Raw genomic sequence first — 16,504 nt, 5'->3', positions numbered from 1 at the left:
CCTCCCAATTGAGTTCATCCATGGGTGGCTGAGGGTGAACAGGATCCTGAGAACATGTACATAAATGCATCATGTTTTTTAAGTCGCCATGGCCTGGACTCAAACCCTAGTCAACCATATGTCCTCTGCACAGTACTTATCCACTGAGTTATGAAGCCAGCACAAAGTCATGCTCTTACAGTGTCTCCAAATTAAAACTTAAATTACCTATTAAATTACCTATATAAAACTTATACAATGTTTTATATAGGTACTTTCTCTGTTGCCACACAGATCTTATTTATTTTTGGTATAACACAGAGCAGAATGAATCTCGGGGCGTTTTTCTTTTTATTTCTCCTCATACTGCAAAAGTGTCACATTTATTTATGGTCAATTTTGTGAAGTATATTCCTTCAAATATTAACTTTTTTTCTTTTTTGGAGAGATTTTTGTTATAGGGCGCGTGCGCTCGCCAGACAGAGAGAGACAGAGAGACAGAAAGCGAGAAATCACCCTCCAGGGGGGATGGCCACGCCGCAATCCCTCTCCTCCATTCTCCTCTCAGGATCTTGGGCACATACGCACACGCGCCCGGCATGAGTTTTAAGCCAACAGGTCCGGGACGCAAACCACGATTGACTACATGGGAGTCCAGCGACATAGCCATTACGCTAACTGCTGGTTCCCCAAATATTAACTTTTGATTCCTCTTCACAATCAAAAATACTCTAGTGTATATATATATAGTCTTCAGAAAGTTCATGGAAAATAAGAATTACAAAAAAAACTGGGACCAGGACCAGCAGTTAGTGTAATGGCTGTGTCGCTGGACTCCCACGTAGTCGACCGCAGTTCGCATCCCGGACCCAGTGGCTTAAAACTCACGCCGGGCACGTGTGCGTGCGTGCCCAGGATCCCGAGAGGAGAATGGAGGAGAAGGGATTGCGGCGTGGCCATCCCCCCTGGAGGGTGATTTCTCGCTTTCTGTCTGTCTGTCTGGCAAGCGCAAGCGCCCTATAGCAAAAACCTCTCCCAAAAAAAACAAACAAACTGGGACCAGCAGATGGCATAAAAATTATGCCGCTGGACTTCCACATGGTCAACCACCATTTGAGTCATGGACCAGTGGCTTGAAACTCACACCAGGGATGTGTGCATGTATGCCTAAAATCTCAAGAAGAGAATGGAGGAGAAGAGATTGCAGCTTGACCATTCCCCCCAGGGGTGATTTCTCCCTTTCTGTCTCTCTGTCTCTCCAGTGAACACACACATCCTATAGCAAAATATATACAGAAAGGGAGAGCAGAAGAATACATCTCAAACAAGTTTTTTTGTGAAAGTGTGTAAAATTTGGGAAAAGTTTACGAATGGGAGAATTTCATGCTTTGCTTTATTTTTTTCATAATTCTTGAGTTTTTGCAAAATGATTTATTCATGTATCGTAAGTGTAAATTTTTTTTGGAAACTTATAGTGCCTAAGATTTTTTCCAACAAATAAAACTTTATTGACAAGACCAGGTAGAGAGTTGGATTTGGTCAACAGGATGTAGTTTGCTAACCTTGGGCTACAGGATAATGAACTCTATAAAGAGCATTCCTACAAAAGGAGAAGTTATAAGTGTGTTGAGACATTGAGTGATGTGATCACAGGAGGGCAAGTCATCTGTGAGGCTAAGTTACTATGTACACAATGAAAGTAACAGGAAGTGGGCCTCCTAAAGGAAGCTGAGGCCCAACCAAGAAGTACCTTGTGTTATGACTTAACAAGTTGCTATAGAGAGTCAAAATAGAACTTAAAGAAGAGTTTTGTTATAACCAAATATGGGCTCTAGAAATATTTTTGGCAATTGTACAAGAATGGATTGGCAAGACTTAAGGCAGATAACCCAAGGTGAATGACAATCTCATAGTTTTCTCAAAGCTATGGTAGTGGCTTTCAGAGAAAAGGAGAGATCAAACTCAAGTAACATTTTAGAGTTAAGAGCTACAGCATAAGTGACCCAATGACAACAGGTTACATAAGGGCAAATAGAGCAGAAGGAAGAGTTACTGTTGCTTGGGAGTGAGGGAGGAGATTGTAGGTAGATGGAAGGGGATAGTGAGGGTAATCCATCTCCATAAAGAAATTCCAATCTAGCAATCAGTACCATGTGTCCTGGCTACTACTTGGTACAAATAGGACAGACGTTGTATCTCTATTCATATTCCAACAGACTTGGAAGACTCTGAAAACTTCACAAATAGAACTTGATCTTAGGGAATCGGTTCCATATAGGACAAGTCCGCTCCCATGAATCCTATTGGGGAGCATCTTCTCACCTCTAGATATGAAAGCTGTGTGTCTATTTATTGCCCCAGAGTTATTTTTCTTTTTTAGTTTTGTAGTTTTTTAAAATATATATGAATATAGGTTTTTGCCATAGGACGCATGCACTTGCTGGAGAGAGAAAGAAAAAGAGACAGAGACAGAAAGCGAGAAATCACACACACCACCCCAGAGGGGGTGGCCACACCGTAATCTCTTCTCCTCCATTCTCCTCTTAAAATTTTGGGCACACACACACACACACACACACACACACCCGATGTGAGTTTTAAGTCACCAGGTCTAGGACTCAAACAGTGTTTGGCCATGTGAGAGTCCAGCACCTTAACTACTATACCATCTGTTGGTCCCTAGAGATTTTTGCTATAGGCACGTGCTCTCACCAGAGAGAAAGAAACAGAAACTGAGAAATCATCCCCTGGGGAAATGTTCATGCCACACTCCTTTCTCTTCTATTCTCCTCTTGGGATTTTGGGCATGCACATATATGTGCCTGGTATGAGTTTCAAGCCACCCGGTCTGGGACTCAAACCACAGTTGGCCATGTGGGAGTCCAGCACCTTAACCACTACCCCACTTGCTAGCCTATCCCAGAGTTCTTGGGTCATACTACTTTCCTGCCAGGCATGAAGATGGTGCTAACCAAAACTGGCACCATTTTAATATGTAAAATATTCCAAAACTACAAAATCTTTGTGTATGTCTATTATCTAAGAGTTTTCTCCAACTTTATCATCTGGATGGAACATTGAAGAAAGAACTGCCACTTCTATCATAATCCATGAACAAAACTGGGGAGAAGTTACTATAACAGAGCTCTGCACACAACCATCTGAATACCCCATGCCATGCTTCTTCCTGCTTCTCCATAGGAGAATCCTTCAGGAACAGATCTGCCTTTTATTGTCTCAATTGACCAAGCTTGAAATATTAGGTACATTTGAAATATAATAGGTCACTGGAAATGCTTGAGAGAGGACTTTAAGCAAACAAATCAAGATGCTTTCAAGCGTCCCTCAAGTATTATGAACACAGTTGCCTGAAAAAAAGTCCAGAAGCTAGCATTTACAGGAAATGCTGCTGCTGCTTCCTCAACCCCTAGATCTACTACCATTACTATTGTCACCGCTGCTGCCAAATATGGTTCCAGAGTCAAACAGAAGTGCCAGAGAATTCCTTCTTCTCTCTACTTCCCTTCCATATCCTGCAAATGCTTCCCACTGGCAGCACCTACCTGGAAATCAGCCGATAAAGGAATCTAGGAAATCTAGTTTCAATACATAGAAGAGCACAGAATAGCAATGGGAGTGGAAAGCACTTAGGCTATTGGTCACCATGAATGTGTTAATACCATCTCAGCCAAAACAGCCTTCTACCACCACCAGCAAGCACCACAACATCTGGTAAAGCCTGCCAAGGAAAGAAGAGAAGGTGCCATTTGGGCATTGGTTCAGAAAGCTGTATCTTGAAGACCACTGAAGATAGACTCCTCTGACACTTCTCCAGGGAAAAAGCAATTATCCCTCCCCACCCAATAAGACAAGTCTGGACCTACCATACACATTTCATTATTTCTGTGTCCTTTTCCAACCTTGAAACTCTTCACTTGGGTTCTTTGACTGCGGTTCTGCTGTGGATCCTTGCTTGACCATGACATCATCTGGCATCTGACACTGTGCTTCAAGTTTTAGGCAGTAGTGAAACGCCAGTATGATGCTTAGCTCTCTCTCTCTCTCTTTAATATTTATTCATTTATTTTCTTATTTAATTACTGTACATCTTTACAGTCCACAAAATGAATTTTCTCAGCATGAATATACTTCATATTAGTCTGATCAAAATACAGTATTTTTGCTCACTTCTTGTTTTCTGTCAAAAGACATTTTCAGTACTTATTTTAATATTATCACTGAACTAATTGGGAATTTTTATTTCTTTGATTTTGAAGGCAATGTCTCTGCAATACCAAAATGTAATGTTTGCCAATGTGGATGTGAACGATTCTCCGGTAAGAATCTTAGCCCCTACATGTTGATACTTAAAATCCGAACGCAATATAATTGAGTAGTACTATCTCAGTTTTAGAATAATCAACTTCAAATTAATTATAATTGCACAATTTTTTTCTAATAAGCTGGAGTAAACTCTTAATTTTTGAAGGGGTTGCCATAAGGCATGCGCACTCATAGGAGGGAGAGAGAGACTGAAAAGGAAAGTGAGAAATCACCTCCCTGGGGGGGTAGGGGGGGGCACAGTGCAATACTTGCTCCTCCATTCTCCTCTTGGGATTTTGGACACACAACACACACGCACCTGACATAATTTTCAAGTCACCAGGAACAGACTCAAGCTGCAGTCAGCCATGTAAAAGTCCAGCACCTTAACCTCCACCTGCTGGCCCCAATGCACTTATATATATTGTATTATTTTAAAAAATAATAATAATAAATATTAACAGATAGAATACAGCTCTCCTGCTGTACCTTCTCTCCCATGTTGTGCACTAACCACTAGACTTCACTAACCGAAGTCAACATGTTTCACCACTTGCCCTGGACTCTACCCCAGAATCCATAGCCGAGTTGCATTAAGCAGACCACATCAGCTGAAATTAGAATCAAGGTGAAAAATTACTTTCACTCTAAGATAAATTATAAATGTTTAAGACCTAACTCAGGGCCTTCCTGTGGTCTAGTGGCTAAGGGAGCCAGATACCATCTACCCACTACATTGCTCAACACTCAGCCCCAGTGGCTTGAAAATCACACGAGTCGTGTGTGTGTGTGCATGTCCCAAATCCCAACAAAATGGAGAAATGCAAGAGAAGGGATTGCAATGTGACCATACTCCATTTGGGGGTATTTTCTCCCTATCTCTCTCTCTTCCCCCCCCCTCTCTCTCTCTGTCTCATTCTCTCTGTGTGTCTCTGTTTCTCTCTAGCAAATGCATGTGCTCTCTGGCAAGATTAAAAAGCAAATAAATAAAAATAAATAAAACCTAACTCAATGTGCTACAATATTTAAATAGTCTTTGCTTTCCTCTTGCTGTCTCATATACTTTCTGTAGGTGTTTTTACGGAAAAAAAATTTTGCCTCACAAAAAATGTCAGGAAATCCCTCCCTCATGCTTCTGGAGTCATCTTTTTCTACCCTGTCTCCCCCAAATAATCAGTCTCATAACCTCAAAATATATCTTATTAATATGTATAATATCTCTATAAAACTATACTTCCTAAAATTAGTTCAGTTATAATATGCACACAAATACCAAGTGACTCTGTTCATACATTAGATTGAATTTGAGCTTGAAATAAAAAAAAAATCTGTTATTCACTGTTCTACCTTTTAATAGCTTTGTAGCCTATTATCACTTAACCTCTATAAATTTCAGTTTACTCATCTATGAAACAGGGTATGACATAAAAGGTATGACATGGGGGCCAGCAGGTGACATGGTGGTTAAGGCATTGGACTACCATGTGGCCAACTGCAGTTCAAGTCACAGACCTGGAGGCTTGCTTTCTCTCTCTTTCTCTCTGGTGAGTGTGCATGCCCTATAGCAAATTAAAATAATAATAATGATGATAATAATAATAATAATAAATAAAATTAAGTAAATGATTCTTAAAAAAAAAAAAAAGCATAACATGGTGCCCAGAGCATAGTGGAAATTCCATTTCTCCATTTCCCTGAAGCTTCACTGAACTGTTTAATTGCACTTTAGAATGAATCCTATGAATTCAGAACACACAGCTATGATCATTATCTCTTTGTCTTTTTTATATTCACATAATTGTACAACCATCACTATAATCAATCTTCATTCCAAGGAGAAACACTTTACCCTTTAGCAGTCACACCCAGTTCTCTCCATCCTCCACCCTAACCCTAGGCAACCACGAATCTACCTCCAGTCTGTAGATTTGCTTATTTTGAACACTTCATATAAATAGAATAGGATAGAACATAGAATTATAGAACTAATGATGTTTAGTAACTGACTTCTTATATTCAGCCTAAGTTTCCAAGGTCTAGCCATGCTATAGAATGTATTCAATATGGGATTCCTTTTTATTACTCAATATAATTATATTTTATAAATATACCACCTTTCATTTATCTATTCATCTATTGATGTAGTTTTAGCTATTGTGAATAATGCTGGCATAATCTTTAGTGTACAAGTTTCTCTGCAAACAGAAGTTTTCATTTCTCTTATCTAGGACTAGAATTGTTTGGTCATATGGTAACCCCATGTTTAACTTTCTGAGAAACTAGCGAATGATTTTCCAAAGCAGCTGCACCACTTTACATTTCCACCAGAAATACACAGTAGTTCTGATTTCTACACAGCCTTGCCAACATGAGTTATTGTGTAGGTACAGTACTTTGTCTTTTAGGTGAAAAAAATGCACAGTTTTCTCATGTTTATTAGTCCTATTGCTGCAGTCATGGAAATTAGAAATGTGGGGTGGGTGTGTGTGTGTGTGTGAGATAGGTGGTGAGGGAGGAAAGATCTAATATTAATAAAGTAAGGTGTATGAGAAAAATGTCCAGTTCTGTTGATCATGTGAGTGGCTAGTTTTCTTTTGACTCCTAAACAAGATAAACAAAAGCTACCATTTGAAGCAGTCTGGAATATTTTAAACAATTCGGATTCTGGCATATCTTCTCATCTTTTAGTTCTAAACCTTTCACAAAGAAAGGCAGTGAAGAGAGTGTAGGACTTAAAAGCAAGAAACATATAAACCTTACTTAAAATACTAGACCATGAGTCAATCTATGACATCGTGGTTAAGATGACTGGATCGCACATGGCCAACTACACAGTTCAAGCCCCAGACCTGGACTTACAAAACACGCTGGGTGTGGGACCAGCAGATGGTGTATTGGTCAGGTTGCTGAACTCTCTCATAGTCAATCGCAGTTCAAATTCCAGACCTAGAGGCTGAAAACTCACACTGGGCACATGTATATGTGTGCCCAAAATCCTGAGAGAACGGAGGAGAAGGGACTATGGTGTGGCCATCTGCTCTGGTGGCTGATTTCTTGCTTTCTATCTCTTGCTGTCTCTCTGGAGAGTGCACCAACCCTGTAGCAAAAATCTCTCTTACAAAAAAAAAAAAGAAGAAAGAAAAGCATACCAGGTGCATGTGCATATCCGAAATCCTGAAAGAAGGGGAAAATGGAAGAAAAAGAATTGCAGCTTGACCATGACCCACAGGAGGTGCTTTCTTGTTTTCTTTTCCCCTTTCCTGTTCTTTCTCTTACCCATGGGAGATGCTTTCTTGTCTTCCTTCCCTCTCTCTCCTGTTCTTTCTCTCTCTGCCTCTCTGGTGAGCACATGTACTTCTAGAAAACAAACAAAAGCACTAGGCTAGTATACTATCCCATGTCTCCAGTGTGAACATCTGATATGAAAAAGCGTAGGAATGCTGGAATAGTCATTTTCTATTGTGACTTTCAGGCTTTGAATGTAGAATGTCAAATGACCCTGAGTTTAGGGCTGGTTCCAGAGTACAGTGGTTAAGTGTAATGCATTGAGGGGCTAGATCCCACATGGCTAACCAAGGTCTCAGTCCTGGCCACCCTGACTTGAGAAGCAATCCTGACATACAGGAGGGATGGAGGAAAATGGCATGATCATATCCCATTGCGCCCTCTCTCTCTTGCTTGCTCTTTCTCTCCCTCCCCGTCTCTAATGAGCACACATACCCTCTGACAATTAAAGAGAAAAAATGTCCCTGGCTCTTAAGACACATCTCCTGAGAAGTCAACAAGTTCATATGCTTGGTACAGAGTGGACACCAACTTCATGCCATTTCTTTCCTTCCCAGGAATTGGCTGAAGTTTGTCACATCAAAGCAATCCCAACATTTCAGATGTTCAAGCAAGTCCAGAAGGTATGTTCCCAAGGTAACACACAGGGTTAAATCAGATCATAGAACCATCAGAGTCCCCAGAAAGCCTGGGGTACCCTGGATGGATGAAACAACTGCATTTATGTGAAATACTTAGCAATGTAATTCTTAGTTACCAAACTTTACATACTGGCAAGAGGTAAAAACATGTATGACATTATAAATCTTCTCATTCATCTGAGGTATCCAAATCTATAAGAATTATCTCAATAATATCCTATCTTTGAGCCAGAATCATCAAAAAAGAATATTACAGAGAAAGAAATGATGAAATTATCATAGAATGTATATGAGTTGTTAAGAACACTTGGGCAAATGTCAGTCAAAAACTATCACAAACATAGCCCAGCCTCTGGGGTCCAGTAAGCAGGGTACTGGAAGCCACATGGCCAACTGTGACCTCTAGCCCTGGCTGACCTCACCTGAAACATGCTGGGCTCATGTCCAAGATTATGGTGAGCTGGAAGGCTAGGGGAAGAAGATCAAGGCATGACCAGACCCCGTTGGGTGTGCTTTTCTCTCTCTCTCTCTCGCCCTCTCACTCTTCCCCTTATCTCCACTCTCTAATATGAATAAAATAAATAAACTTAAAAAAAAATAAAACTATCACAAGACAATATGCCTATGGATTGAGTTTGCATATTCTGGATTCAAACTCTCATGGTTCAAATACCAGTTCTACCACTTCCTAGCTGTAAGGTCTTGAAAAGTTTACTTAACCTCTTTGTATCTTAGTTTCCCTATCTGTAAAAACATGGATAATAAGAAGCCTTTATTCCCTCATAGGGTTATTGTGAGAATTAAATGAATTTACATGAAGAAATTCAGGCAGTCATTAAGTGCTCAGCATATTATATTAATTATATGAAAGCATTAATGAATAAAGTCTAAAATCCAGTATTTTCATATATGGTTAAGCATTAACAATTGAACTTATCTTTTAAAAGGAGGGATTTTTTTTTAATTTTTTTTCTCCTTTTCTTGGAGAGGTTCTTTGCTATAGGGCGCGTGCGCTCACCAGACAGACAGAGAGAGACATAGAGACAGAAAGCGAGAAATCACCCCTCAGGGGGGATGGTCACGCCGCAATCCCTTCTCCTCTGTTCTCCTCTCAGGATCTTGGGCACGCACGCACTCGCGCCTGGCATGAGTTTAAGCCACCGGGTCCAGGACGCAAACCACGGTCGACTATGTGGGAGTCCAGTGACATAGTCATTACACTAACTGCTGGTTCCCAAAAGGAGATTTTGTAACACACTGGAGAGGCACAAACTACTCATTTCCTTTCACATAATCGTCCCATTCATGGGAAGTTTTGTTATAGCAATAATCAGGGAGGGGCCAGATGGTGGCACAGCAGTAAACACCTGCTCTGCAAGGCCGAACCACATGGGAAGGTTCTGGGGACCTCCCTGTGTTTGCTAGGCAAATTCAATACGTATGCCTGTGATTAAGACTGACTGGAGTCAGGCTGGATTATGGTCTCAAACCCTGTTGGGAATACTGCCTCTGCGTCTCTTTCTTCTTCTCTTGGAAGAAGTAAATAAATACATTTTTCAAAATGTAAAATACATAACATTTTAAAAAAGAAATAGCTTGGAAAAATAAACAACTAAGTATATCATCATCATAGCATTTCTAATTTTTAAAAATGGAAGAAATCTAAATGTCCTTTTGTTTTTAATAGAGTGGCTACATGATCATGATACACCTACTCTATGAAATAATAGTGTGCAATTTAACATATTATGAACAATGGATGTGAGGTAAAAAAAAATGTGTGCTTAAGCTTTGTAAAGATTAGTCTATAAAGTGATGAATGAAAGAATTTGGTATGCTATCTGTGGAATTTCAGTTTCTACTTGTTTCTATGTATTTGCTATACTGTAACTTGTATAATAGATTCAACATATTTTCCAAAAATAATAGCACTGAAGGTTTTTAACTTGAAAATTAAAGCAATTTAACATACATACCCTCAGCTGGCCCCATCCAGGTTCACATTGCCTGTGTATCATCTTTCATTTTTATTTTATTTTATTTTATCTCTTCTCTCTCATCTCAGACATGAGGATATGTCTTCCTTTAGAAATCAGCTCCATGTATGTGCTTTGACTGTATTCCCACCTTTCTGCTCTGGGCCTCAATCCATCAGTTACCTTCTTTCAAACTTGGAGTTGATACTTGCTTTTGTCACCCATCATCCATCCTCCATTCTCTAGCAGTATTCTGATTTTACTCCAAGGACTCATATCCTTTCCCATTCTTAGTCCACAAGCCTCCTTTGGGCTCCATCTCCCTGCCTAAACCATCAGGAATGGGCCCTTGACACTAGTCAAGACAGTCCAAGCCGAACTAGAACTAATTCCAGGGTTTTGCTTAATCAGCTAAGTACAAGTCTTCTCTTTGGATAATACTGGATTTGAATTTGGAATGATATGGAGCTGAAACTACTATAGCTAGCTTGTCAGCATATAGAACTTGAAAATGAAGTCACCATACAGAACGAAGGAGAGTCAAGACTGAGACCCAAATAGCCCTGATTGAACCCTAACTCTGTGTCTGAAGCGTCATCTAGCCCCATAACTTCTCCAGCTATGTAATTTTTTTTTTCCGTCACTTGCAACTAGTAAATATTTATGATGTTCCTAATGGATATATCTGGTATTTTCTTAGTTGCTCTTCTTCCAGTTTTCAGAAGAATACAAAATATTTGCTGTCTCCAATTATCATTTTCCACTCATCACATCGCCTATCAACTTGAAAGTCATCAGAGATCTCCTTGCATCTAATTTAAATAGCTGTTTCTCGATTCTTGTATTTCTTCATTACACAGAAGCACTTAACTGATTAGCATTCAGGAAACTTCCTCCTCTTTTGACTTCTATCTACCTCTGATTCCTCCCCAAGCTCTCCTCTGGTTTGTCTTTTGCTGTCCTCAATAATAAGTATGTCCCAAGGTATTTTTTCCCATTCAACCTCTTCTCTATTTGTAATTTCATTCCTACTTCTACTTTTTGACCATAAATACTTTTGCTTAGACAACTGCAACAGCTCTCCTCACCCTTGAGTAGCTCTGTTCTCTTCTCCAAAATACTGAGTTGTCAGAAAAATCATGACATATTTTTCTGTTTTTCTATGCAAAAATGCATCATGACTTTCCCAACAACCCAGTAGGCCCTTCCACATTTCTACGTATGCCATTCCCTTACTTAAAATTGTTTGATTGTTTATTTATTTCTATCAAATGAGCATGAGAGATAGCCCTCTCAATAGGCTTATGGGGACAGACATATTCTATGTAGTCAGAGAGATCTCTGAATGCAAACCCAGAATCTTCTCAAGTGGGTCAGCGTCCAAGAGCATGGTGTTTTGCCAGTGCACCATGTCCAGCCCCCATGATTTAAAATTGGTTCTCCTCCCGCTCCATTGCCTACAAATCAAGGCTAACCCCTTGTATGAAAGTCTAGCATTCAAGTTGCTCCATCATTTTGATCCAATCTACTGTTCCACACCCCTTTACATCAGTCTCAGAACTTTCACAAGTTTTCTCATAGTAAAGGAGTTTATGTCTGATTTAAAAGTCCAGTGTCTAGACATCCCAGGTGGATAGAAAACACTCACTATGTGTGTGCATATGGACAAGTGAGCAGACAAATGAATGAATGAATGCTGCTGTCTTTCGCCTGCATCCCACTGTCAGCTGTGCCACTCCTCCTCATTTTGTCCTTGGACCAGTATGACTCGGACAAGCTTCTCTTCAACTCAATATGTTATATGATTTCATTCCTTCTGCAGATGACATTGCTTGGTGGCTGTTAACACTCAACCGTTTGTATTTCATTTTATGATAATACAAAACTATTGAGTTCTCAACTGATTATGTGTCTAGGCTCTTGAGTAAATGCTAGCTCTGCTTTTGAGAAAAGGCTTGGACCTGCTTGGTCTTCCAGTTCTATAAGGAGATGGAAGAGCACTCATTAAGGAAGTGAGGAGGAACTTACAAACAATTATATCTTAACTGCTGGCTAAAGACTATGGATCTCTTTTTAATTATGGTACAAAATGCCTGCATTCTAGAAATCACTAAGGATCTCAAATTTAAATTTTCATCCAGGTTGCTAATAGAAAACAAGAATAGCTGAATTGATGACACAGTCTATTAAGCTGATCTACCTTCCTGTATTCTAATTCCAGGATTATCTAATAAACCTCTGTTTATAATGTGGGTACCCACATCCCAACAACTTTCCTTGCAGATTGAATTTCTCATTGAATATTAGTAATTCAGCCTCCTGGTTATAGAATTTTTAAAAAATGAACAGAACCAACCCATCAGCTAGTGGTTAAGGAAGCCAGATTCCAAAGGGCTGACTGCAGTTTGACTCCTGGTTCTTGCAGTTTGAAGAACATGCCCATTCTCTCTCTCTCTCTCTCTCTCTCTCTCTCTCTCTCTCTCTCTCTCTTCTCTCTTCTCTCTTAAAAATCTCATCAAAGTGGAGGAATGGATGAAAAGGGATTGTGGCAAGACCACTCCCCCAATTGCTTTTAAATTTTTTTTTGAGGGGCCAGCAGTTAGCATAATAGCTATGTCACTGAACTCCCATGCAGCCGACTGCGGTTCAAGTCCCAGACCCAGTGGCTTAAACCCACGCTGGGTGCGTGTGTGTGCATGCCCAAGATCTCTAGAGGAGAAAGGAAGAGAAGGGATTGTGGCATGGCTATCCCCCCTGGGGGAAGATTTCTCGCTTTCTGTCTCTCTGTCTCTGTTTTTCTGGAGAGCGCACGCACCCTACAGCAAAAACCTCTCAAAAGAAATTTTGATTGATTGGAGGGAGCATACGTGCACTCATCAGAAAAAGATGGAGGCAGGGAGGTGTGGAAAGCAACCCCCATGAGAAAGGATCACATTGCAATCCCTTCTCCTCCATTTCTCCTCTCAGGATTTTGGGCACACATGCATGCACATATGCCCAGTCTATTTTTCCAATTGCCAGGCCGAGGACTCTAACTGTGCTGTCAGCTATAGGGGATCTAACTGTCTTAACCATCACACCACCAGCTGTCCCTGGGGGATTGCTTTTGTTTGTTTGTTTGTTTCCCTCTATCAGTATATTTTTTTTATTAAATTTTTTTGAAGGAGCAGCAATTAGCATAATGGCTATGTCATTGGACTCCCATGTAGTTGACCGTGGTTCAAGTCCTGGATCCAGTGACTTAAACCATGCCGGGTGCGTGTGCGTGCGTTCCCAAGATCCCAAGAGGAGAAAGGAGGAGAAGGGATTGCAGTGTGGCCATCCCCCCTGGGGGGTGATTTCCTGCATTCTGTCTCTCTGTCTCTCTCTGTCTTTCTGGAGAGCGTACATACCCTATAGCAAAAACTTAAAGCCAGGAAACAGGTTAGGATTCTGTTCAAATGGTAGGTACATGAACCTATTGACATCTCAAGACAAGACACAAATGCTTAAAACTAGACAACAAGGCCTAGAAGAAATTCAGCAATGTTTTAGTCAAAAGTCATAAAATTCTATTTCGCCAGTTCTGACTCATGTACTTTATCTTCTGTTGTGGTTTGATTTTCCTGATTAAATTCTGGGATATAATATTCAAATCCAGACTTGTCCTTACGATTAAGTTGGCCATATTTTTAATTTTTGAACTCTTATTTCTGTGTGTCTGTATTTAATTTTCCTGATATAGCACTCCCTTGAGAACTTCTTGGAGATCTGGTCTGGTGCTGGTAAATTCTTTCAGGTTTTGTTTATCTGAGAATGTTCTTATCTTTTCTTCCCACATGAAGGATAGTCTTGCCAGGTACAGTATTCTTGGTTGAAATTGCTTTTCCCTTAACACTTTGAATATATTTTCCCATTCTTTCCTCACTCACATTGTTTCTGATGACAGGTCTACTATTGTCCTGATGGGATATTTTTTGTAGGTAACTTGATGTTTTTCTCTTGCCAATCTTAGTATCTTGTCTTTGTCTGTGGTTTTGGTCAATTTGACTATAATGTGTCTTGGAGAAGATCTTGAGTTGATTCTAATTGGGGTCCTTTGTATTTCTTAGGACTGGATCTCTGAGTGCCTCTCTAGGTTTAGAAAGTTTTCTTGCAGGATTTCATGGAATAGAAATAGAAATACTAGTGTTTGGATATTTGGCTATAGTTCCCTTAGCTCTGTCTAGAGGCACAGTAAATGGAGATTGAGAAGTGGAGAAATGAGATAAAAGAAAAAGAAAAGAAAACAGAGAGAGAGGAACAACAACAACAACAACAACAAAGAAACAGAGGGGAAAAAGTAAAAAAAATAAAAACAACTAAAAAAATTTTTTTAAAAGCACAAAATAGAGAACTGTGCTGTGTGCAAGCGCGCCACAAAAAAAATCACTAGTTCTCAGGAGCCATGAGGAATCTTCTTCTGAAGGCCTGCCTTTTGCCTCTCCTGCCCGGGTGGGAGGGGGAGAGGGGATTGTTAACAAGACAAAGGCAGGGCTGAAAGCAAGAGAATATTTTACCTTAAAAAATTTTAAAAAGGAAAAATTATGAAAAAACGAAAGACAGAAGCAGACAGAGGCAGATATAGAGACACAGAGACAAAGATAGAGAGAAGGCTAGAAGAGCTCCCTACCACTCAAGTTTGTGGGCTGGAGGCTGAATTACCAGCAAGAAATCTTCATTTCTCTTTTTCTCCTGAAATCACCAGTTCTCAGGAGCCACGAGGAATCTCCCCTGGGGGATTCTCTCCTACTTTCTCCTTTTCTGTCTCGCATATGCCCTCTGGAATTTAAATAAATAAATCTTGGGATAACTTATGTTGTAATATACAAATGAGTCTACTGTAAACTTTGTATGTAATCCTATCTCTTGACAGATTCCTATTGAGATCAACTTAGATACCATTCATTAACTTCTAGGAAAAAGTAATAATACGGGCTCCATGTGATAAAGAGCACCAGTCATCTTCTCTGTAAAAGGCAAGAGCCAAAAAGAGGAGGAAGAGATTTTTAGAGACAATAGTACAAATCTTTTACCTCTTTTGTCTCAACCCCTGGCATTTGGTATCTGAGCAGCCCTGCAGGGTTCTGCAGGGCCCCCAATCTACCATTGTATCCAGAGCTGCAGTTAAGTCATGACCCTCAAATTTTACCTCACAGTGGTCTGCAAAGAAAGTCACTGGAACCACAGGAGGTTCAGGGTGGTGAGGCAAAAAGACTTGTTCACATGCATCTCCTCACTCTTTCAGTAGAACTTACTAGGACAGCTTTTACTGATATCCGCTGTTTCCCTGGGGATAGAGAACAATTAGATCCACTTATTTGAAAGCACCTACATAAATGTGCTCCTCTATTGCATTTGGGACAGCACAACTGAAAATTGACTTATTGATGCATTTAAGTACCATTTTTTTAAATAAAAGATAAAAACCTAGAGTCCAGTTTTTTTATTAAGGATTGTTACAAGAAATGTCTTCAGATTTCTGGTAAAGCATCTGGCAAAGAGCCACTGTCCATTATGGCCTTTTAAATGTGCATTATACAAAAAGCCTTCTGATAATTCCTTCCAGATTGCAGAGTTAGGAGCACATCCATTCACCTCCCATGAAAATATGGTCTGCTTCCTGACGTTACGTTAGAAGAGTTAGGGAATCCCTTGGGTTGCTCTTTTTGCCATTGCTGCAGAGAATCTCAGGATCACCTCCTCTGCTCAAGTACAGTAACTTTTCTTACTCACAGTTTCCTGGCATGTCCTAACTACCATGCCCACACAGAATTATCGTTTAATGATTTCATCACTTTATCTCACCCTTTATCTAGATCGCCTCGATTATCTTCAAAGTACATAAAACTTAAAAAAACTAAAGGAAGCTATAATATATATGTAATGTATTATATATAATATATAATGTATTATATATTATAATGTATAATATATACATTGACTTAGGACAGTGATAGATGATGGGCATTCTCCTGTCACTGGAAGTTTTCAGGCAGAGGTTAGATCAACATCTAGTAGGGATGTATATAAGCATGGCTGTAATTATGTCATAGTTTTAGGGCAAAGGAGAGCCAAAGAAAATTTCACATAATAAATAAGTTCAGCTTACTCCTTCATTGTATTCCACAGGGTTTCATCTAAGGCATCATGTCAGGAAGACTGAAGTAAATAAGTTCATTCTTATGGTGTCTTCCAGATGGAGCACCCAAAACATTGGCTGATTTTTTGGTTTGTTTGCTATAGGGCATGTGTCTGAAATAAACAGAGAAAAAGGGAAAG

The 16,504-nt window shown here is 39.8% G+C and overlaps 1 protein-coding gene across 3 annotated transcripts in view; it reads left to right on the top strand.

Annotated features, from left to right (window-relative positions):
- The window catches only part of TXNDC8 (thioredoxin domain containing 8), a 32,269-nt gene that overhangs the window by 4,344 nt on the left and 11,421 nt on the right, over positions 1 to 16,504 (top strand). For 2 of the 3 annotated variants that reach the window (XM_014585398.1, XM_006142800.2), the window contains exons 3-4: positions 4,257 to 4,316; positions 8,145 to 8,210. In XM_014585398.1, coding sequence (XP_014440884.1) covers positions 4,257 to 4,316; positions 8,145 to 8,210 — 126 coding nt within the window. The remainder of the gene's footprint in view (positions 1 to 4,256; positions 4,317 to 8,144; positions 8,211 to 16,504) is intronic. The other variant, XM_014585397.1, reaches the window with a different exon arrangement.

This window comes from Tupaia chinensis, unplaced genomic scaffold (assembly GCF_000334495.1).
Source record: "Tupaia chinensis unplaced genomic scaffold, TupChi_1.0 Scaffold000081_1, whole genome shotgun sequence".
Classification (NCBI taxonomy): domain Eukaryota; kingdom Metazoa; phylum Chordata; class Mammalia; order Scandentia; family Tupaiidae; genus Tupaia; species Tupaia belangeri.
The sequence above is the reverse complement of the archived record's forward strand: the minus strand, read 5'-3'. Positions and strand labels throughout refer to the sequence as shown.